Source organism: Thamnophis sirtalis, unplaced genomic scaffold, assembly GCF_051295495.1.
Source record: "Thamnophis sirtalis isolate CommonGarterSnake01/CBP01778 unplaced genomic scaffold, rThaSir2_p1.2 scaffold_1, whole genome shotgun sequence".
Classification (NCBI taxonomy): Eukaryota; Metazoa; Chordata; class Lepidosauria; order Squamata; family Natricidae; genus Thamnophis; species Thamnophis sirtalis.
The window spans coordinates 17957038-17980531 of record NW_028261381.1 but is presented as its reverse complement, the minus strand read 5'-3'; the positions used below and the strand labels follow the sequence as shown (position 1 = coordinate 17980531).

Below are 23494 nucleotides of genomic sequence, written 5' to 3'. Positions count from 1 at the left end.
GGCTTTGAAATGGAGATGAGCACTGCCCCCTAGAGTTAGGAACAATTAGCACATATGTGCGAGGGGAACCTTTACCTTTAAGCAAGCCAATGAACCTAAAGCTAGCATATTGTTATGATCATCTAAACATTTTATTCAAAAGATGATGATTTGTGAATTAGCCTGTAAGTATTATGATACTAATAGTAGTATACTTTAGTATAATCTTCTAATCTTTCACTTAGGACTGCCATATTTTAAGATCAGCAAAGAGCATAACAGGGTAATTAGTTCACATCAGTATATGGTATGTGCATATCAGTTGTTTTTATGAAGCATTTCCCTACCACCAAGTGTGTTTAATGATGCAGAAGCATCAGGATTAAAATTTAAAATATAAAATACAAGATTGAAATATGTAGAAGTTAAACAGATCTTGCCCAGAAACTAGCAACATTAATTGCATTCTGTCATGCTGCGATGAGATCTTCAAGTGGTCACTGATTAGGGCACAAAGGGCGTGTGTGTGTGTGTGTGTGTGTTTGTGTGTGTGTTTGTGTGTGTGTTGTTGTTGTTGTTGTTTTCTGCATGTCACCACAATCGCAAAGGACAGAAACCACTTTTTAAAAAAAAAACATTATTTATAAATAAATCCACTTTATTTATATCAGAAGCCATAAATAAGCATTAAGCATTATTTATGGCAGTATTTACTGTTCTCTTGGTCTTTTCTTAGGCATTCCAGATCTAGATTGCAAAAATCCAAACATCTATTAGATAGCAGAAAACTAACTTTCTGCTTCTATCTAGTAGCCCTATATGGCATGAAACCTCAATGTCAGAATTATGTGCAAAGTAACCTCCACTTATACTGTATATTCTAGCAACTCATATCCATACAATATGAGGTAAAAATCACAAGAAATAGGCAATTGTGCATCAAAAGTAAGTCTGTTGAGTTCTATGAAACATATTCTCAGGTTAGCACGTACATTGGGAGTTGACACTTTAACTATTTTCAGATATTTCGGAATCTGTTGCTGACTGTCCCTTGATGTTGTAAGACTGATTGATGCTGATGGGAATGGAAATACGAAACGCCTGAAGATCCCAGGTTGCCCATCCGACTTCAAAAGCACAAAACTATAAAGGTGCATTCCTGCCGTGCTCAGCTTATTACGTGCTTGAGTGCGCCAGTCCACAATTATCCAGCTGATTTATGCAAAACGTTTTAAAATTGCATTGGTAGGGAAGAAAGAGGCGAATGCTTTTGGAGGTATCTGAAAATGCACACGGCAAATTTGGTAATTGTAAGGCAACATTAACATTCACACAGAGAAAGGTATCAGTACAACAATAATGAGGTTGCATTAGAACAGTGTTTCTCAATCTTGGTAGCTTGAAGATGTCCGGACTTTAACTCCCAGAATTCCCCAGCCAGCGAATGCTGGCTGGGGAATTCTGGGAGTTGAAGTCCGGACATCTTCAAGTTGCCAAGGTTGAGAAACACTGCATTAGAAAGATCAGATGTGAGAATGGGGGATGGGGTGGGGAAGCTAACTGCCAATTGAATACCGTATTGAGCTTTGAGCTAAGTAGTGGAAAGAAGAACAGCTCCATTTCTTTGGCAGAAAACAGCAAAAGTTCAATAGCTGAATGCCAATCTCATCAATGAGTCCAAAAGCATCTCCTTGGGCCATAATTGATTCTGTTGACTTACGGTCATTCCAGGTCACTGCAGAAGAAGCTGAAGTAAAAATCTGAAAAGTTTTTGATAGCTCTTTTGGTCTTTCTTCACCAATATCTAATCAAAGTAGATAGTGACCTTGCCAAAGTTTAGTGAAACTGTATCTGGCTTTGGGCTTTGAAATACTTATCACAGTTATCTGCACCAACAAATTTTAAAGATCTCTTCAGCTGATCCCAAGGGTCCGTTCTAGCCCAACAGTCCATGTTCTTGCAGGTGCTTCTAAGTCTGTTTCTCTTCTATTTGTTTCCCTCCTTTCTCTGTGTGGTATCCTGGGACTTGTCCATTGCCTGCTTTGACTATAAATCAAATAATTTCTTTTTCTCTACTGATTCCTTTCATCTGAACCTCTTAATGGCTGCAAACAGACTAGTTACAAAGGCATTCCAGTTCCACCACAAAACCGTGGTAGACTAAAGCACGCTCGACGAAAGCGCGTACCTGACGTCATCACAGCGCGACGAAAACATCACGCTGTGAGCGGTAAAGTTAAAATTAATGCGAAAACCTTACCCTAACCCCCCCAAACCTAACCCTAAACCTTACCCCTTAACCTAACCCTAAACCTAACCCTTAACCGAACGCTAAACCTAACGCTAACCCTTAACCTAACCCTAACCCTAACGCTTAACCTAACCCTAAAGCTAACCCTAACCCTTAACCTAACCCTAACCCTAACCCTAACCCTAAACCTAACCCTTACCTTTAGGTGAATCGGCTTGCTTTAAAAACGCTTTTTAAAGCGCCCTTTTTTCTCCGCGGTCGTATTTGTCGCGCTGCTGCTGACGTCAGGTACGCGCTTTAATCGGGCGCACTTTAGTGGACCGCGGTTTTGTTGTGCCACGAGGCATTCCACCCTTTGATGCTGGCCATTATGTCACCAAACCTTTCCTTTTGGTTTACTGTGTGGTTTGCAAAACAAGGGATTATTGCTTGGGGTTGCATATGAACCCAATCATTATGGCAGCCACAAGCCACACAACACCAGGAAAACCTAATTGCAGTTTTTACAAATGCGGCCGCATGTTTCTGAATGAAAAAAATAAGGATATTTCAAAAAGACGTATTTAGCCCATGTGACATTTGGAAAGAGCACTGCAGGGATGGCATGCCTAGCAATTAAATTGTTAAACCTGCAGCAGCAAAGTAGACTGTAGATCCTTGGCAGGAAGAATATGCTGCAGATACTTAAAAAGAAGGACAGATGGGAGTGTAAGGGTGCCACACTGCGCTATGGAAGTTTCCTACATTTCAGTTTTTGCTTGAGGGAGATGTTTGTTCTACCTATTTGGAGCCAATTCTTGGAGATGCAATCCAATGCTGTTTAAAAATGAAAAGATGATACACCCTGCATGAATGTACTATACCAGTGTTTCTCAACCTTGGCAACTTTTTTTTTCTTGGTTTAAAATATTTTATTTCCTTTTTCATAACACACACTCACATGTATACTATACACAGCCCATATCATATAGTATTAAGTAATAATTACATCAGTTCCTCTTGTCAACAATGGCCCCCAAAATAGAAACCCATTGTAGCTCTTCTGCTCTCCATACACCTCTTTCTTCTACCACCCTCCAACTTTCTATCTTCCCTCCATCATCCTTTCCTACTCTACTTCCCCTCCCTTTCTACTGCTCCTCTCTCTACAATCCACTCCTCCTTATCCTTCTCATCTTCCCCCCTTACAGTCTCTCCTATCCTTTTCTGCCCATCTTTCTTCTTTCCCACTCCTCCTCTCCTTGGTGTATTTCCGCTACATGTCAATATACTTAGCCTATCCTACTTTTAAAGAAAAAAAATAGTAATAGTAATAAAAATATAAGATAAAGAAAGAAAAAGAAAAGGAAACAGTATACATGTGGTGTCAAATTACATTGAGATCTAACACATCTCATCTAACCTGATATATATCCCTCCCCCCCACCCGACCCCCCGACCCCCCACAACCTACCCCCCTGGCTTCCCAGAACCCGTACACGGTATAGATTTTTAACAAACACAGTCTAAGATATATTGAGAATAAAAGAATACAAAATTAATAACACCTTTACATTGAACTTAGTTAAGTTCAACCTTGGCAACTTGAAGACGTCTGGACTTCAACTCCCAGAATTCCCCAGCCAGCATTCGCTGGCTGGGGAATTCTGGGAGTTAAAGTCCAGACGTCTTCAAGTTGCCAAGGTTGAGAAACACTGTACTATACCATATTAGACCACTAATTGATCTACTCTAGAACATGTGGATTGTCATTTATTTGTGATTTTTTTCCCCTTGCCAGTCCATCAGTTAAACCAAAGACTTATGATTTAGTCTTCCTTTGCTGCTGGTCCATGGTGGGAGTGACCTAATTGGTGGTATTCACAGAGTGTGGTCAAAACACTTAAGATATTGGCCATGATGGAGGGAGGGAGGGAGGGAGAGAGAGAGAGAGAGAGAGGAGAGAGAATGTTTTTACTGGACTGTTTTTGTTGTATTTTGTTTAATTATTATTCTTAGTATATTTCATTTTAACAATTCTTAATGCATCTACTCCATTTTATGTTTGCTCTAAGATGCAATCAAACCCATGGTTAAAATTAAGATACTTTTAATGGCACATCCATTATGCTGATTATGTTTTATTTAACCATCGTTTATTGAATACATAATTCAATAAATGACATTTGATAAAATAATAAGCCGCAAATTGATTTACAAGCCATAGAGATTGTGTTCATTGAGTAGACTTCATTAAAGCAACAGCCCGACTCTGTGAAGCCAGGCTGAATTTCCCTCAGCATAACATCTGGATTAAATGTGCTGATTCAAAATAACCATTTTCTAAATAAATACAATGGAGTTTGCAAATTGATTTTCCACTTTTACTCAAAATCATGTTCCTTAGAATTCTGCAGAGCTGATTCCATTCAAATAAGTTTTCCTAGGATGGTGGTGCCTCTATCCTCCTTTAAAATATTGAAGTAATTAAAATGTCTAGTTTAATATCTAGATTGGCCCTTTATTCTGGCTCATTGTTGGGAGACAGATTGTATTCTTTTATTTTTGCATGACATTGTGGCTGTTGTGGTTGCAATGGATAGGATATGAGGCAAACATTAGTTATTGTGGACCTATGAAAATGTTATCAATGACAATTGAACCCTAAAATTAGATAATAAGATACTTAACATTATAGAGAATGAAAAAGGGGGGACATAACTAAATTTATGAATGTGGACAGGATAGATGATTGAAGGACTGGTCATTTTCTGCCATGTTTAAACGTTATAGGAAAAATATGCCACATTTACCATGGTATAGAAATCTTTAGCAGTGAAACACACATTTCATTGCTGTGCAAAGCTTCTGCTTGAACCTTTGATCTGAAAGTGTAAATCAGATATCTGACCTTCAGCAAGTGATTGAAAATGTAGAATCATTTTTTAAATTTATTAAACATGTGTTGATTGAAAGAAAATGTTATGAAAAAAGCAAATAATCCGGGGAATGTGAAAATATGTGCACCAATGATGCTATACGGTTGTATGAAAACCAAACGACTTGCAATAAATATTAGATAAATTATATGATGCAACAAGGAATACAACTCTAAACATTAAAATAAAAGGATCCCGGTTACTTTTGTTTGATGGGAAAAAATGGAATGTTTGCAAATTAGATATGAATATAGAAAAATAGAGCAAGTATATGAATATATGTGGTTTAGGAAGAATGCAGGAAGTATGAATAAAATTCCAAACATAAAGCAAATATATGAAAGAAAAGTGAACTGGCAGAAGGGTAAGGGAAGACCAAGAAACTATGGATGGATAGTGGATCAGATCCTCAGAAAGAGAGAAGAGAAAAGTTTAACGAGACAATGTATGAAACTGGTGAATGGTGGAAGTGAAGATGGTTTGCAGATATAAAAGGGTCATAGCAAAATGGTGTTGGTATTGTTGTTTCTTCTGATATTGTACTTTTCATGTTTTAAATTCTTTTAAAATTAACTGTAGTTATTTTCTGCATTTTACATAATGCTGTTTACCCTAAAACAAAATAGTGTGATGGATATAAATGTATGTATACATAATCAGTAGGTGATCTGAATTCTCGATTCAAATCATCAGATCAACCTGATGCATAAAATCAATTAATCTGAGGGGGGGCAGAGAGAAAGAGATATAGTTGTTGATTCGCATACCTCTATGGCATTTTTTTCGTATTTTGGGATTATTGTAAGGAAATGTTCATAGAAAATAGCATGAGGTGAGCAGCTTTGTTACTCATCACTAATTATGCATCTTTAATATTTTAGTTACCTAGCAAAGGTCTATAAAAGAACAGCTATTTGAAATGCATGAGGAATCAACATTTCCTACCCACAAAATAGGATCAATTATTCAATAAATTATTAGCATTTGGATTAACACTGAAATATTCAGAAACATTATTACACTGAGATGAATGAGTTGACAAATGTCAGAATCCTTCACCATAGCATAATTTTCAGATGTGTGTGCTGCTTTTGAAACTCTGAAGGCATTGATGAAAATACACACAAAATATATATGTTAAGTACACACACACACACACACACACACACACTGTATTTTATACTGGTTAGTTTAAAAAATGTACAGACTAGGACTTACACGGAGAAAAATGAGCACAGAAATCCATGCATATCCATAATGCTTTAGGGGTGAAAATTCGTTAAAATCAAGGACAAGTGAAACTTTCTTCATATCATAAGAAGAGTTCTCTACTGAAAAGAATATTTCAATTTAGATAAGACAGAATCATGTATTTCTGATTCCTATGACCATTCTAAAAAACAACATTGATTTTAAAAACAACAATAAAAATCCAGATACAACACAAATCACTTGGTCTGTCCAAACCATTTGGACTAAATCTAAGATTTAATTACATATATAAAGTAGCGAACAAAGAATGGCCTTCTAAAGACAGCAGTGAAGTCTTTAGACATTTAAGATGGCAACATTTTTTTTTATGTCTCCCCAATGTATAATAAAGTGCAATCTGAAATATTAAATGATCAGTTTAAGCCCATTTGCAATGAGGACAAAATGGCATAGTGCCTGGCTAGCTAATAAATCTTTTTTTAAAAAAGCCACCTTACTTATCAAATTTTTCTCAATTACAGGAACTGCAGAACTTCTGGGAGGAAATTGATATCAGGACACAGCTGCTATTAACATCGCTAACCACTGATAAGATTGTCAATTGGTCATGTGTCTCCCTGATTAAAAAGTTGGGAAAGGAAAGCAGGATTTATCTCAGGTTTTGGGGGCATGCAAGCATACAACATTTAGTGATCCTGCCAGTGAATTTAAAAAGAAAACACTCATCAGATGGGATCAGATATGTTCAGAATCTTACACTAGGATATCTTCTGTTTGCAACACAAAACAGCTATGCCCTACCATTCAAGCAATTATGCATCACTAACTTAGATGCAGAAATGGTTTCTCTGTCTTTAAAACTTGTATTTTACATTAATGAGCATTTACCATGAATTTTAAAAAGACAGTATACCTCAAGACTGGAGAAAAGCAAGGTAGATTGCTGAATTTAATAACATTGGCCAACATGATTTATATAAGCTACACTCACTCTTGCCAAAGAGTAATCAAACAGAACTTGCTCAGGGGAACTTCTATTCATTTCCTCAATGAACATAAACTCCCTTTATGAATTAACTATTTATTTTTTAATCATGTAACTTATTCAGAAGAAAGATGTTAAATTTAAATTTCACCTACGGGGGAGAAAAAAAGATTAGACAGAAAAAGTAATCAGAAAATCTAAATAAGCCTGCGGGTTAAAGACACATTATTGGTATTGGGGACTAGCCATTTGTAGGCGTTCGATCCTGACTGGTTCAAGGTTGACTCGGACTTCCATCCTTCCAAAGTCAGTCAAATGAGGACCTAGATTGTTGGGGACAATACGCTGACTCTCTACCTTCCTTAGAGAAGACTGTAAAGCACTATGGAGCGGTATATAAGTCTAAGTGCTATTGCTATTAAAGAAAATACAATTTCACCCACAGAAAAAAACTACATGATCCAGCTGCCCTTTATTTGATTTGCAACCAATCTCATAAATTAGTCATTAAAAAGGCTCTTTTTTTGCTTTTTTTTTGCTTTGTTTTTATTCTGATCTGTGGTTAAATGCTTTCCAAATTTTAAAAATCCATACATTTACTTTCTGAAAAAAATTACACACACGAATAATTCAAGTTTCCAAGTGAGGTCCTTGAAAAGCTAGATCAAAGAATAACTCCCAGTAGATGGCCACTCCAGGCAGAAATAGATACTTCATTGTAAAGATTCTGACATTCTGTGTGTCTGTTCCCTCTTTTCCTTGTCACATTAGTTCAAGAGTTTCTCTTCAATCCTCCAAGGCATGGGAAGAATTGAGTGAAAATATTTTACACAAAACAGTGCATTGTGATGATTCAAGACAGCCTAGTTGAAGTAATATTAGCAATGTAGTATTGATGCTTGTAAAAGAAAAGTATAGAAGCTGATTATTGAACCTGGACATAACAAACAATGCTTTTGTTAAGTTATTGTTCACAAAGCACAGTTGCCAAGTACCCAGTGAGTTCTGGTAATTGTTGAAAATGGAAAGCAAAGGGCTTTGAAACAAAGCTCAGGAATAATAGGACAGCAACCAGCAATAAAGAGAAGTATTGTAATTAAAAATGTAGAAGCACAGTGCATACATACATATATGAGAAAGGGGAGATGACAAAGGGGAAAAAAGCAAGGAGAAAAAGAGGGAAAAGAGGGGGTTTTTTTGTTCATATTTTTAGGAAAAGTGAAAACCATAATGTCTACGAAGAGTTATCAAGGTTTTAGATGTCCCAAAGGTGCTTTTTCAAGAGGCAACTAGACTTTCCGGATTTTCTTTCAAAACGTTTCACTTCTCATGAACGTTTCGCTTTCTGAAGAAGCTTCTTGGATGAGAAGCAAAACAGTTTCAAAGGAAAACAAGGAAGACCCGTTGCCTCTTGAAAAAGCACCTTTTGGATGAAAACCATAATAAAAGTTATTCTAACTCTGTACATTTATGTGGCCGAACTATATAAACCATAATTCCTATGCACAAAATTTTTATCTAATAAATTGTTTGTTTTATTTGCTAAATTAATAACTGGTCATTCTCCAGATGGGTAGACAACTGGGAGACTTAAAAGACCAGGTTAGGGACAAATCATCATGGAGAAAATCTATCTGCATGGTCACTAAGAATAGACACTGACATTGATGGCACCTAATCAGTGGTGGGTTTCAAAAATTGTTCGAACCTACTCTGTGGGTGTGGCCTCCCTTGTGGGAGTGGCTTGCCACCCATGTGACCAGATGGGAGTGGCTTGCCACCCATGTGACCGGATATGATGACACTTGTCAGAACCACTTTAAATTACCTCACACACACCACTGGCATGCATAAGAATATGATGTAAACTTGTTTTTTAAAAGGCATCTTTGGTTTGCGCTAAAACAACTTCAACGCACGCAATGTTCTGATTGCACCACAAACGCAGTAGTCATCCTTACTTTTCACAGAGACACTGAGTTTTATAAATATGAGCATGATAGTGTAGAATAATCATATCCAAGGACCAGTGGTGGGTTTCAAAAAAAATTGGAACCTCTTCTGTAGGTGTGGCCTGCTTTCCGGGTCCACTGGTGGAACCTCTTCTAACCGGTTCGGTAGATTTGACGAACCGGTTCTACCGAATAGGTGCGAACTGGTAGGAACCCACCTCTGCACCTAATCAATCAATCAATCAATCAATCAATCAAGATTGTCTAGGTGATTAAGGCAGCTACATAAGAGAACTCCCTTCATTTTATCCCAAGTAAATAGTTTGCTCTTACATAATGCCAAAGAAAAATGATGCCTTGGCTTGCCTTAGATTGTATTTCAAAGCTTTTTGTTTGGCATGGTTAAAAAGGATGGATAACTTTGAAAAACCCAAGGTTGTTAGATCTTGAAGGTTTTGATTTGAGATTTGGGTGGCATGCTTATTTATGGTATAAGGTCAAGTTTAACCCTGATTTTAAAAATCATTCTATTAGGCAATTGATTAGGTATGGAAGAAGGTTGGCTGATAAGATAGCTTTATGGTATTCACCATATAAAGCATTATGCAGAAAGGAGATGTTAGTAGGGTTAATGACATATCATGACTTGTTGATATTTGAAGAAGAGGCACTCAAGAAAACAATTAGTAAGTGTGGGAATTAATTGTGGTTGGTTTATGGAATTTTTAAAATATTTAAACTTGATTTTAAAAGGGTTTTTTTTGCTGGAGATAAATCTGAATTGAACTTCAACTCATGTTCTGGAGATGACCACTAGATCACTAAAGTTTATTAAATGTTACTTAAGATGAATATGTTAAATAATTATGATAAAATGGATGATAACATAGTAATGACAATGCAGAAAATACTCAAAATGAAAATACTAATGAGACCTGAAGCCTTTTCTTCTAGGTGTGTAAAGCCATTTCTGGATTTTCTGCATGATAAATATAATAACAAATTGCTAACAGAAGGTTCTAGAGCAGTGGTTCTCAACCTTCCCAATGCCGTGACCCTTTAATACAGTTCCACATGATGTGGTGACCCCCCAACTATAAAATTGGTGTCTCGGTTCCTAAGACCATTGAAAATATATGTTTTCTGATGGTCTTTGGGGACCCCTATGAAAGGGTCGTTCAACCCTCAAAGGGGTCCCAACCCACAGGTTGAGAACCACTGCTCTAGAGACTGGTTTTGTTCTTGGGGTTATCTATTAACTGTTGTTTTTTTAAATGAATAGATGGGTGGGTTAACTTGGTGGATAGATAATAGATTTCTACATCGGTAACATCTTTTTATGTAACATAATATTTTTGGTTAATATAGATGGGAAAGTTTATAACTATTTGCAGACCTCTTGTGCATTGGGGGAATATATCAGTTATTTGAGATGTAATTTTCAGCACTCAATCAGGTTGGATATTTTATGCTTAATATTGAAGATTGTTGTTTATTATTTCTCTACACACATTTTTATTACTTTTGTTGTTTTGTTTGTAGCTGATTTTTCTTTCTATTTTGTATTTTAACTTTGGAGATAAATTTAAAAAAATTTTTTTTAAAAAAAAGCAGTAGGTAATTTGGCATGAAGGAGATCAAAGTCACCTGGAAAATTTCCATGGCTGAAAGAGGACTTGAACCTGACTCTCCTCCCTTTTAATCCAACACTTTAACCATGGTGTAGTATACACAAGCTATACAGCAGTGACACATGTCTACATCAGTGAGTGTAGTCTATTTGCGAACTCAGAAAATGCCATCTAGTGGACATGAAGCACCACATATTAGCTGCCCTTATAATGAAACCCAAATTGTGAGTTGTGTTTCAATTAAAACAGAGAGGATAGGGCTTATCTATGGGAAACCATCTTGGTGGCTATATGCTATCTCCAGAATCAAAAACAGCATGTCTTTAATAATTACAGTTGCTAAAGAGCAATAGAAGAAGAGAGTTATTGCCCTCATATCTGCTTTGGGAGTTTCCCTGATGCATCGGCTTGGCTGCTGTAGGACAGAGCAATTGGATTACAACAGTTTCAGTCTGATCCAGAAGAACTGTTGTGATGTACTTATGTCAAATTCATAAGAATTTTAAGAGTCAAAGTCCAACATATTTGGATTCTACATGAACACGCACCTCTTGACAAAGTCCATGCGTTGGAAAGCATATACGGTAAATTGGATTTTTCAATGATCCAAGCTTTTCCAGCTATATGTTCCAATTAAAGCAATAAATGATCAACCCATTGTAACTCCCTTTATTTTACATACTGTAGGGGGATTGGGACATATATTTTCCCAAGATTAAGTTCTGTTTCTGTTGCCTTCACTGGAACTTGTCACAAAGAAACAGAGGGAAAGGGTTATGATTCTTCTTCCTTTCAGAGGAACAGAATGGAGATGAAGAAAGATGGCATAATATACTTTTCATTAAAACATCAAGTTAAAGGATACTTTGCAATGGGTTCACAGAGGCACCAATCCAAAAATCATCTATGGCTTTTTCCCTTTACTTTTTTTTAACCTATGATATATGCAATTTTTATTTAAACTTAATTTTTTTGTGTTGCACGCTTCATGGTATTTTGCGGTAAGAAAGCAGATAGAAAATCTGATATAAAAACATGGGAGAGTTATAAAGATGTCACTGGATTGCTTTGACTTTTCATAATATTCTATGAATGAGAAAAGGCAATTTACGTAGTAAGAAACTCTTTTGCAAGCACCTTGGACTCCTCAAACATACATTTGCTTTCCATTGTACAAGGTGCCTCAGCCTATAATAGTCAGCATTTAAAAATCTACCTAAATTCGTGTTTGTTGATTGTGGAGGATCTGTAATCGATTGATACATTTTCTACAGATGTAAAGAAAGATGCTGTAGTTGTTTTAATTAAAATTTAAAAAATATTTATTTTTTTTAAAAAATCTACCTAAATTCAGATTTCAGAGATGGGAATGGAATTCCAAATATGCAAAGTATCACAGAATTTTTTTGATTTATACTTTGCAACAGTGTATGTAAATGAGCTATTGATATTTATTGCTTTAGGACTTTCTCTAACAAACAAACTGTAGTTGGATTCATAGCTGTGATTCTCCAGACTTGATAGTTCCACTGAAAAATGTTTTGTGCAAGGTGAGATTCCATCCGAAGTTACACTCAAGTACAGATTATCACAGTAGTTTTCAAATGTTTTGATTCTCACACTTTTATACTCTTAAAAACAGTAGAGGGTCCCAAAGAACATTGGTTTATGTGGGTTTTACCTACCGATATTTACTACCTTAAAAATTCAGCCTGATAAATTTTAAACTATTTATTCATTTGATTTGGCTAGACCCCTTAAAAGGGTTTTGGGGACTCACGGGAGTCTCCAGACCACATTTTGAAAATCACTGCTTTAGCATGTGCATAGGAAAAAAATGTTTTCATCTATACTCATAAATCACCCACTATTGGGCAGATAGCACAAAAATGTATGATGTTCTTCTTCATGAGCTTTTCTTGAGATAAAACATCCCAATTTCTGCTTTCCTCATGCCCCTCCTCTTTTCAATTCTGAAAAGAGTGTATTTTGCATATTTTCCAATCTCCCCCACACCACCCAAAAAAAAGTTAGCTTGGTCCTATCTCCAACATCTGCAATTTGCTCTGATTTTGGTCTGTGCTTTCACTTTGTGTCTATGCGACTGAGTCATGGAAAGTCATTTTTTTTCCTGAATGTGTGACTTCAGTATCGTCTTCCCCATCCAGCTCCATCAGAAAAACACTTAGAAAGCCTGCTTTAACAGAATCCATGAAGTAACTTCTGAGATTAGAGGAAGGCGGGAAGAAGGGAAGGAAGGAGGGAGGGAGGGAGGGAAGGAAGGAAGGAAGGAAGGAAGGAAGGAAGGAAGGAAGGAAGGAAGTTTTACAATATACGCAGTTCAAGGTTTAAATGCTTTGCTCAAGTTCACTTTTCTGTTTGTATTCTCCCAATTTCCCTGCACAAAGGCCAGTTTCTTCTAGCAAGATTACTGCTTATAACCTTATAAATCCAATGCCAAGATGCCAAGGCACTAGTTTTGTTGGGGAAATGATCACATCTCATTGATCAAAAGGCTTAACTGTGAAAGTACATGCTACATGCTTCATTTTCCATTATCCACTTTATGCACAATAAAAAAAATAATCCAGCTTCCTGGTGCAATATTTCCTCTTGCTTAGCTTACTGATGAGAAGACATTATTGATTATTGCTCTTTCCTTTGAAATGCTCTGCCCAGAAATACATTAGTCGTGTTTTCAAAATGACTGTTGTGTTTTTTTTTCCCCTGAGAAAGAAAGGATCAAATAAAAGAGAAAAGGCAGTCTACTCACATCCCTTTCAGGCGTTGCCACATTTTCTCTGTATGGCCTCCTATTGGATACTTCAGAGGAGTGCTGTCCATTTTCTGAGTTCCGTCTGGACCTGTGGAGCCCATGGTCCAAGCTGTCCCACAGCAACTGAATTCTAGTTAGGCTCAGCAGCGGGATGGGAAAGGCTTTTTCCACCCAGCACATGTGCCAGAAGATCCATACATGTTAGATGGCTGCTCCGTTTATCTCTCTCGCTTGACACCTAATCAGAATTGCAGAGCAGAAAATCACTTCTACCTTAGTTGCCTCTTCAGCTGGCCAGCCGAATTGCCAGCCTCACAAGCAGCCCTCCTGACCCCCCCAGTGATTAATCCACTGAGACAAGAAATGTACCACTAGCCAACCGCGGAAGGTCTTCCCCACCCCCCCACCCCCCGTTCCATGCACACACACTTCCCACTACTTGCCTTTGCTACAGACTAACTGCCAGAGTCCTGTGCACTGGAACACCCCGTTGGCTGTTTGAGTCTCTTTTTCAAAATCTACCGGAATCTTTTGGCCATCGCAAAAGAATTGCAATTGCCTAGCTGGTCCAGGAGAGAGACAGATGGATGCCTGCACTCTGCTGTTCATGAAGCAAGGATGCAATCAAGAAGCAAGGTGGCAAAAGCCAATCTCAAACTTGAGCCCGCCCTCCGAAAAGGAACATCTGCCTGGTGCCGCACTTATGCCTTTTCAAGTTGACTCTGAATTGCTTTGCGGAGGACAGAAGTAGCACGAATGTGCTGAATGAATAGACGGGAGCGCGAGCCAGCTTGGCAGCCGCGTACTCATCCCCTGCACAAAGGAAATTAGAGCTCTACAGGTTGCCACTGAAGGAGCATGCTCTAATTGCGACTATTCACCTTCTCCTAGCAACTCGGCACAGTAGGCAACTGCCAGATTAACTCGCTGAAAAACACAGCCAGTGCCACACAGCCTGGTCCCTGACTCCTTCGGGATAACAGGGTGGCTGGTTTCAGAAAGGAAGAGAGAGATAAAGAGAGACGGAGAGAGACAGGGCATGCTGAAAACTGCAGGGCCGGCCAAAGGGGACGGTAACATTAAGTGTGCAAACAGAAAAACGCAATCTACACAGAGAGCTAACTATTCTGCCAGTCCTGAAGGCAAGTGCCAATTTGGTCTTGACGTCAACCCCAGAATTTCGGCTCCGCAGCCAAAGATGAAGTTTCTGAAAGAGGGAAGTGTGCATATGTCGGCTCTCTCTCGCGCACTCTTTCCTGAGATACTAGCCGGATTTCAGAATCAGACCAGCAGTTGGTCTTGACTTTAAATAAATGCTATGCTAGTACCTTAAAGCATAAGAGGAGAAGGCGTGTTTTGCAGCACTATCGGCTTCAGAGGTAGATTCTGAAAAGGATTGTTTGTTTGCTTGAACTTCTATTTCTAGAACCTATTTCAGGGATGGCATGATGTTTTCATGTAATCAAAATGCTTTTGCAAATTAAAAGGCTGTGCATCGTTGTGTTTATAATTTCTAAAGCACACGGATGGAGAACCAGCTGAATGTTTTATCATGATTATTATTACTCTCTAGATTGTTCCTGTGGAAAACAAAACACCAGGCTAGGGAAGCAATTGACCTGATCCAGCAATATTTTTCTCGTTATTTTTCACATCACAAGTCGTTCTCTTGCAGCATCACCAACAGGCCTATCAATTAAGCCCATATAATTGCCTCCCTACCATAAAAGGCAGGGGAGGGGGGGAGAGAGACAGGATGTGAAGGCTCTGATTGAGATTCAAATTCAGGAGCAATTTACACAGCAAACACTGTTGAACGTTATAATATATGCTTTCCTCATACGGCTGACACGTGGCCGTATTAAAGATGAAACCTTTTTTTAAATATCATGACTATTATACTGAAACCAACAGATAGTGAAGGCCCCCTGGATCATCCCCTGTATTTTATAGTACTAATTTTGATTTTATGGTTTAGATTTTGGTTTTATGCCTTACTCTCACCATGTCATATAAATTATGAGTCAGCACTTCCTTTGCTATCGTCATTTATGGGACCTAAAAGTTTACACTAGCAATAATGTTTATTTTTTATTCTTAAAAACATTTCTAGTCTGCCTTTCATGCAATATATCCTCAATTAGTGTGTAAAGCATTAAAACATACTGAACACAGCAGGAGGGAGGGAGGAAGGGAGGGAGGGAGGAAGGAAGGAAGGAAAGAAAGAAAGAAAGAAAGAAAGAAAGAAAGAAAGAAAGAAAGAAAGAAAGAAAGAAAATACATACATGCTCTCTTTGTACCAAAAGCCAGTAAACCATGAGTAAAAAGAAAGTATACTCATGAGATGTCAAATATCAAGATTGAATAGAAACTCTTTCCAATGTGCACTGAACTATACTATGGAAATACAGCATGCAGGGGAACACTGTTGAATGACTTTGGGCCCCACACCTTAAAGTGGTAAAGTTAGAGATCTGTCACTCACCTGCAGCATGCCTTGGGCTTCTTCGAAATTAGGCAAAATGGATCTACCACTTATCTTTATCAAGAACTTCTCTGAAACACATGGGAGATCCTAACGTCATTAAAACGGAAATCCTGAATGGTTGCCAAGGGCTGCATCAGGGGTGTAATCCAGCAGGTTCTGGAGAACCGGTAGCAGAAACTTTGAGTAGTTTGGAGAACTGGCAAATGCCACCTCTGGCTGGCCCCAGAGTGGGGTGCGAATGGAGATTTTTGCAGTATCCTTCCCCTGCCATGCCCACCAAGCCACACCCACAGAACCGGTGGTAAAAAAAATTGAATTCCACCACTGGGCTGCATCAATACAATTTTTATGAATATAATGCCTCGATTAAATTCTGTATGCACCCTGAGACATGTTGTTTATTTATTTATTTGTAACTTCGTTATTTTTACATATTCAACACAACCTCTCCTATTTTCCCCAGAAAATTGCGAGGTGAGCTGGGCTGGGAGAGAGAGAGAGAGTGACTGGCCAAAGGACCCCCGGCTGGATTTCCTGGCTAAAGCAGGACTAGAACTCAGGGTCTCTCACATTCTAGCCTTCAATTAGTCATTGATATTAACAGGCTGAACGTTTACTCACTTGTACTTGATCGCTTAGGTAAAAAACATTGAACTTAAAGAGAAGAATGGGCTGCGTCAGAGGTGGGTTCCTACCAGTTCGGACTGGTTTGGCCGAATAGGTAGTAACTTGGCCAGCCACGCCCCTGAATTGGTTTTATCAGCGGTGCCGATAAATTGCACAGAAGCAATTTTTTACAACTGTGCATCCGCGCATAGTGCACATCAAGTGCATGGATACACAAAGTGCGTCCCTGAGCAAACCGGCAGCAACAGAAGCCGGAAACCACCCCTGGGCTACTTGGATTATCACTCAAATGAATGGAAAAAAAGAAAATAAATCAAAGCAAAAAAAGCAAACAAAGCCAAAAAATGTGAAAAATGAAACTAACTAATGGAGAATTAAACAAATGATTTTTAAGAATAAAAAAAAAAGGCTGAGGAAAATGAGGAAATGAAACCCTCCTTCTTAAACAGTGTTGAATGTACACTGGGGTGGGGACGGGGGAGCGAGATAAATAATAGTTTTTTCAACGTTTAGTGCCTTTTTGTGTGTACCTACATATACACAAAACTTCCATTGGTGTCTGATTTGATTGATTGATTGATTTTATTATATTTATATGCTGCCCTTTTCCCCCGAAGGGGACTCAGGGCGGCTCACAATTCAAATCAGGGAAGGGGGTACAGACAGAAAATAAAAAAGACGAAACATAACAATACATAATTTAAAAACACACAACAGTCATACCATTCGAGACGGGGGCCAGCAGCTCTTTAGCCCCAGGCCTGTCGGAACAGCCAGGTTTTAAGGGCTTTGTGGAAGGCCTGGAGGGTGGTGAGGGTTCGAATCTCCACGGGGAGATCGTTCCAGAGGGTCGGAGCAGCCACAGAGAAGGCTCTCCTCCGGGTAGTTGCCAGTCGGCATTGGCCGGCGGATGGAATTCGGAGGAGGCCTAATCTGTGGGATCTAATCGGTCTATTGGAGGTCTGAAATGGAATAAGCTTTTCTACATTGATAACTAGATATGCAATCTGATTTTAAAGTTGCTATCAGCCTCGTTGCTTCTGGTCTTTCAAATGTAAAATCTATATGGAGAAGAATTTTTAAAAAAAAAAAATTGTGCAGATCAAATACCATGACAAGGACGTGGTATTTGAACAGGCTGGTTGCAGAATCAGGGAGTGACAATACCTTGGTTAAATCTTTTTAAAAAGGAGAAATTTAGACAGATCCGTGTCTAGGATGACAGTGATTTTATTGATTCCCAGCTAAAGCTGAGACAGGTTGCCAACCCAAATGGCACTAACCCAGTTAATTAAATCAACCGTAGCAATGAATCAATCTTCTTTCTAAAGAGGAGAAAGAAAAGAAGAAACAATAATTCTAGTAGGCTAAAAGGCTTGCATGCACTGATTTTCCTCGCCTGAGAAACCATCCCAGGCTTTTGGCTTCGGGTCTCGCTGCGTTGCATATTGTAATACTGTTTATTTCACACAGTTAAAATCAAATTACTCTTCAAACCCAGCAATGTAACAGACAACCTTGTTCCGTAAGATAAAATCTGGTACCTTCATCCCAATTAGATATATACCCCATAGGCAAGCAACCTTTTCAAAAATTTCCAATCTTCTCTAGCTTGTATACACATACCTATGAATACAGATAAGATACAATGGCACTTCGATCATTACAAAACAGCATCCGTCTCAATAAAATTGATCAGTCTTGAATGTAACTTTATGTGTCTATGTAGAAGATTCCAGTGATAACACTGGAGAAAATATGTGGCAACAGTGAGTAAAAACTGAGCTTAGCCTGGGAAAACAGGAAAGCATAGAATCATAGAACTGGAAGCTACATTGGAGGCCACCAACTTTTCGGACCTCAGGGAACACTAAATTCATAATTTTAAATCTTGCAGACCACCAATATGATCTGCCTAATGACTGGGCATGGCTAAGTGGTCATGTGATTCGATAGGTGTGGCCAACTCAATGTCACATCAAGGGGCACCACCAGCCTCTACTTGCCCCTCTTTTCCCAGCCACTCCTTGCCTGCCCACCCGGGCTCCTTAGGGCCCCAACAGGAAACAGTTGCTGGAGCTAAGGAGCCACCATGAGAAAGAGCTGGCAAAACAGCTGGCTCAGTTCAAATTGGATCTGACCGAGAAGAAAACTCAGCAGAAGCACCTCACTGAGGACTATGAGCATAGGCTTTCCAAGCAGAGGGATGACCAGCAGGAGTGCAAGGCTAGGTGCCACTACCAGGAGGCACAGCAGGCTGAGATGGTCAGTCAGTTCCAGGCCATGATGCAGTCCCACTAGAACAAGGTCCTCTGGCTCTTCCTTCCACCAGTGGCGCTTCTCTCCAGCCTTTGCCCAAAGCCCTAGACCCCAAGTCAGAATTTCTGCCCCCTTCCAACCCACACAAAAAGACTCCCGACGAAGGAGTCTCTCTGCAGCAACACAATACGTTCATTGCACGTATCCGGCCCAGGGGCCATAGTTTGAGGACACCTGATTTAGTGCAATATAAAAAATGCAAATAATTTTTCTGTGGACCACCACAATTTTCTCAGGGACCACCAGTGGTCCACAGACCACTAGCTGATGACATCTGTTCTAGTCCAACACCCTGCTCAAAGCAGGAGTTCTTATAGCAGGGCTGTCAAACTCACGGCCCGCAGTCCAAATGCAGCACAAGCTGGCCATGCCCACACCAGGTTTAGCAAAGGGGGAAAAAGTCTTGATATGTCACATGACACCGCCATGATGATGCAAGTTTGACATCACTGTCTTATCAGACTAATCTTTTCTTGAAAACTTCCAGCGATGGAGCACCCACAACTCCTGCTTACTATCAGGAAATGTCTCCTTATTTCCAGATTGAAACTCCCTCTGATGTGCTTCCACCCATTGTTTCTTGCCCTGTCTTCAGGTGCTATGGAGAATAAATCAATGCCTCTTCCCTCAGACAATTCTTCAAGTATTGGAAGACTCCTATCATGTCTCCCCTAAGCCTTCTCTTCATTAGATTAAGCATACCTGGTTCTCTTAGCTGTTCATCATGATGTTCTTGGCCGCATCTACAAAGGAATAGCCACAAGGTTATGGGAAGTGATTTATACTATGCTGGTGAGACCACTCTGGCAATGCCACCTCCAATTCTGGTCACCACAGTATAAAAACGATGCCAAGGCCAGTGGTGGAATTTAAATGTTTTTACTACTGGTTCTGTGGGTGTGGCTTGGTGGTATGACATAGCTTGGTGGGTGTGGAGGGGGAAGGATATTGTAAAATCTCCATTCCCACCCCACTCCAGGGGAAGGGTCAGAGATGGGTTGCTCCCGGTTCATCCCAAATCAGCCGAACCGGTAGTAGTGGTGGTGAGAGGCTCCACCCACCCGCCCAGACACTTCTGCACATGTTCAGAAGCATTGCACATGCGAGTGGGGTAAACTGGTAGTAAAAATGGAAACCCACTACTGGGAAGGATACTGTAAAATCTCCATTTCCTCCCGATCAGCTGGGACTCGGGAGGCAGAGAATAGATGGGGGTGGGGCCAGTCAGAGGTGGTATTTACTGGTTCTCTGAACTACTCAAAATATCCGCTACCGGTTCTCCAGAACTGGTCAGAACCTGCTGAATGCCACCTCTGGCCAAGGCCCTAGAAAGAATGCAGGGACGAGCAACAATGACAATGAGTGTAATCTGTAGAGAATGAATATGGCAGTATGTGACACCTGAACTAAAAAGAAAAGAACTCAAAACTTAAGACTCTGTAAATTTTAAACAAGAACCCTACTTTTCTAATCGGTATTGTAATTTAATATTCAAGTCTAGAAATTACTATAATGTTTTGCACTTCTGCTGAAAAAAAAAAGCAGGTTAGAGATTGGGTTTATATAAATATTGTTAGAAGGTCAAAGATCTTCACATGCCAATTATAAGCACTCCTGGCTGGAACAGGCTTCAATAGGTAGTCCTTCTTATAATTGTCATCCAGATTACTACAATGCATTAGTATACTACTGTAGGAAATTACCAGGCTGCGCTCAACGGAGGAATCAAATACATCATTAGTCATGAGTCCCTTTGCACACACAAGAACTCTAAGTGTCAGCACCTCTTCATTGAGTAATTAGGAAAGAAGACCACGAGACTCCATAGGTAGAAATCAAGTGTACTTTTACTAATTATAAATGATTAAAGGCGTAGCAAAGCGAAGACTGATTATTTAGGCGCGAAAGCGATTGATATATAAAATAACCCATTCCCCACCCCTCGGCATCCCAGTTACAGTCCAATCATAATTCTCCTAAGTGTCAGGTGTGAGATAACTTCGAAAGGCATCACCAAGATGGAATGTCGGTGCCGTTAGCCTTGGCGGGAACCTCCTCCGCATGCGTAGTCCGACAGGCAGCAGAACTCCAGAATGTTCCTCCAGCACAATAAGTAACCCCTCCCAAATACCATGCCCTCCCTCCCTGTTTCATGGCAGCCGAAGCAGCAGCAAAGCAGAGGCTGACACTAAGTCCAGCCCACCTTGAATTCCTTCTATTCTTAACGCCAGCCTTGACCCTTAGTAGTTCAGATTCTTGTAGAGAGCTTAATTTTAAATCTTTATACACATTTGAATTGTCTGGATCTCTTGATTTCCCTGGTGCTTGATGTCTACTACTACCATTATGGGGAATGAGATGAAGACTTTAAGTAATGAAGAATGTGACACTTAGAGACTCAGTTGAGGATTATACAATTTACAAAATGTGTAACCCTGGTTTCAGAACAACTGCTTTGGGTGCTAGCATGCTACTGACCTAAATTCAAGGCACCAGTAATACCATTTAAAGTCCTTCGTGGCTTGCCAAAGGATAGTAAACATTTAGTAGTCAACATTTTGAAGAGGTGCAAGACAGAACTCGGCTATGGTCTCTGAATTATAGAATGTTTTCTTCTAGAAGCTAAATTGTGATTTTAAATTTCAGAGTTCATTTTAATTTGAAACTCGGTTTAAAGCCAGTTAAAACCTGGCAGATAGATTCCCCCCCCCCCCCCGCCAACAAAATCAGATCTGTTAAGTTTTTTTTTAAAAAAAAATTCCATTCAAAGGAAGCAGTGTTTTACTATACTACTACAAAAAAAAAATCATTATGTGAATTTTCTTCATGTGAACCTTGAAAGTATTTTCCAGGAGATTCCACCTTATGTTAAGAACTGGGTTTTAATGACAAGAATTTGGTGATTGTAAGATGAGCAATTTGCCATTTTGTTCATGGACATTGTTTTTTTAGTAGCGATAATTACAGTGGACAATATTTTTATACTTTATGGTGACCGTGCAGATTCATTCTACGGAGCATTTATTGATTTCTACCACATCCTGAAATCTATTCCTCTTTGGGGCAAGTCAGAAATACTGAAATAAATATATATATAGAGAGAGATTGCTAAATGAAACTAAGTTTACTGCTAATGTAATGATATTTGAATAAAGAATCAGTTGCCAGAAAGCTTTGCCTAAGCTAATATTTGTCGAATGCAGCCCCTTCAAATACTCGTTTTGCACCGTTCAAAGGAAACAAGAACATGTTCCCTCTGGCTGCATTACATTTCCACAAGGACCATAGCAACAAGGAAAACACTGCCTGGTATTTATAAAAAGGCTACAAACACAGCAGATGTCATAGAAAAAAAGAAATTCTATGCAGGCTCTTGATGGAGAGGTTTAGATTACAGGGTGTATCTGTGCTCACATTCAGCTTTATGGCGAAGTGTTTTGTCACATGACTAATCAGCAGGGAAATTAAGCAGCCCATTCCTCTTCTTTTAGGAAGTAGGAGAGAAATTGATCTCGTTCAACATCTCAGTTGACGTACATTTGGATATTTATGTGTCTACAGATTTTATAATGCACTTCATCTATCATCATCGCTGCACACAAATTGCACATTGGACTGTCATAACTAACTAAAAATAAGTAGCCAACAGAGTGAACATGATGGACAAAAATATGTACCTCCATTAGTCAATATTGCATCTCCAAAGGCAAAGAATCTTTTTACTTTTTCTTTGAAGTAAGTGCCACTGAAGACAATGGGACCAACCTCCAGATAAATATGTATTCCTCGACCTATCATGTCAATTTGGACAGCAGTGGATTGCTGCTGGTGCACAACCCGTGCACAACCCACGCACTTGCTTCGCTTGTGCCAGACGCGCACTGTGCATGAATGCGCTGTTAAATGTAAATTGTTCCTTGCGCACGCGCAGTCACTAAAAACCAAAATGCCGGCAGCCAAGTGCCAGCGAGGGAGCCAGTTCAGGCGCGTGGCAGGCCTGCAGTGGTGGGTTCCTACCAGTTGGCACCTATTCGGTAGAACCGCTTCGTCAAATCTACCACACCGGTTAGAAGAGGTTCCACCAGTGGACCCGGAAAGCAGGCCACACCTACAGAAGAGATTCCAAATTTTTTTGAAAGCCACCACTGCAGATCTGGGTTGCTGCCAGTTCAGTGACCCCAGTCTGAATTCCACTACTGCTTTGTCCGAACCGGGTCGAACCAGGAGCAACCAACCGCTGAATTTGGACCAGAATTTCCTTCACTAATTGATGTGGTCATAAACTACAACCGCATTGCTTAATGATAGCAATCCCTGCAGTCCACTTACTTGAATCACACGGTTAGACGACGGCAA

General features: G+C 39.4%; 1 protein-coding gene across 1 annotated transcript in view; it reads right to left on the bottom strand.

Moving 5' to 3' along the window:
• PDE1A (phosphodiesterase 1A) overlaps nucleotides 1-13932 on the bottom strand; it is a 183244-nt gene extending 169312 nt beyond the window's left edge. Inside the window, exon 1 of the mRNA XM_087708227.1 lies at nucleotides 13702-13932. Within this exon, the coding sequence (XP_087564353.1) occupies nucleotides 13702-13805 (104 nt within the window). The 5' untranslated portion in view covers nucleotides 13806-13932. The remainder of the gene's footprint in view (nucleotides 1-13701) is intronic.
• Between the last annotated feature and the right edge of the window lie 9562 nt (nucleotides 13933-23494).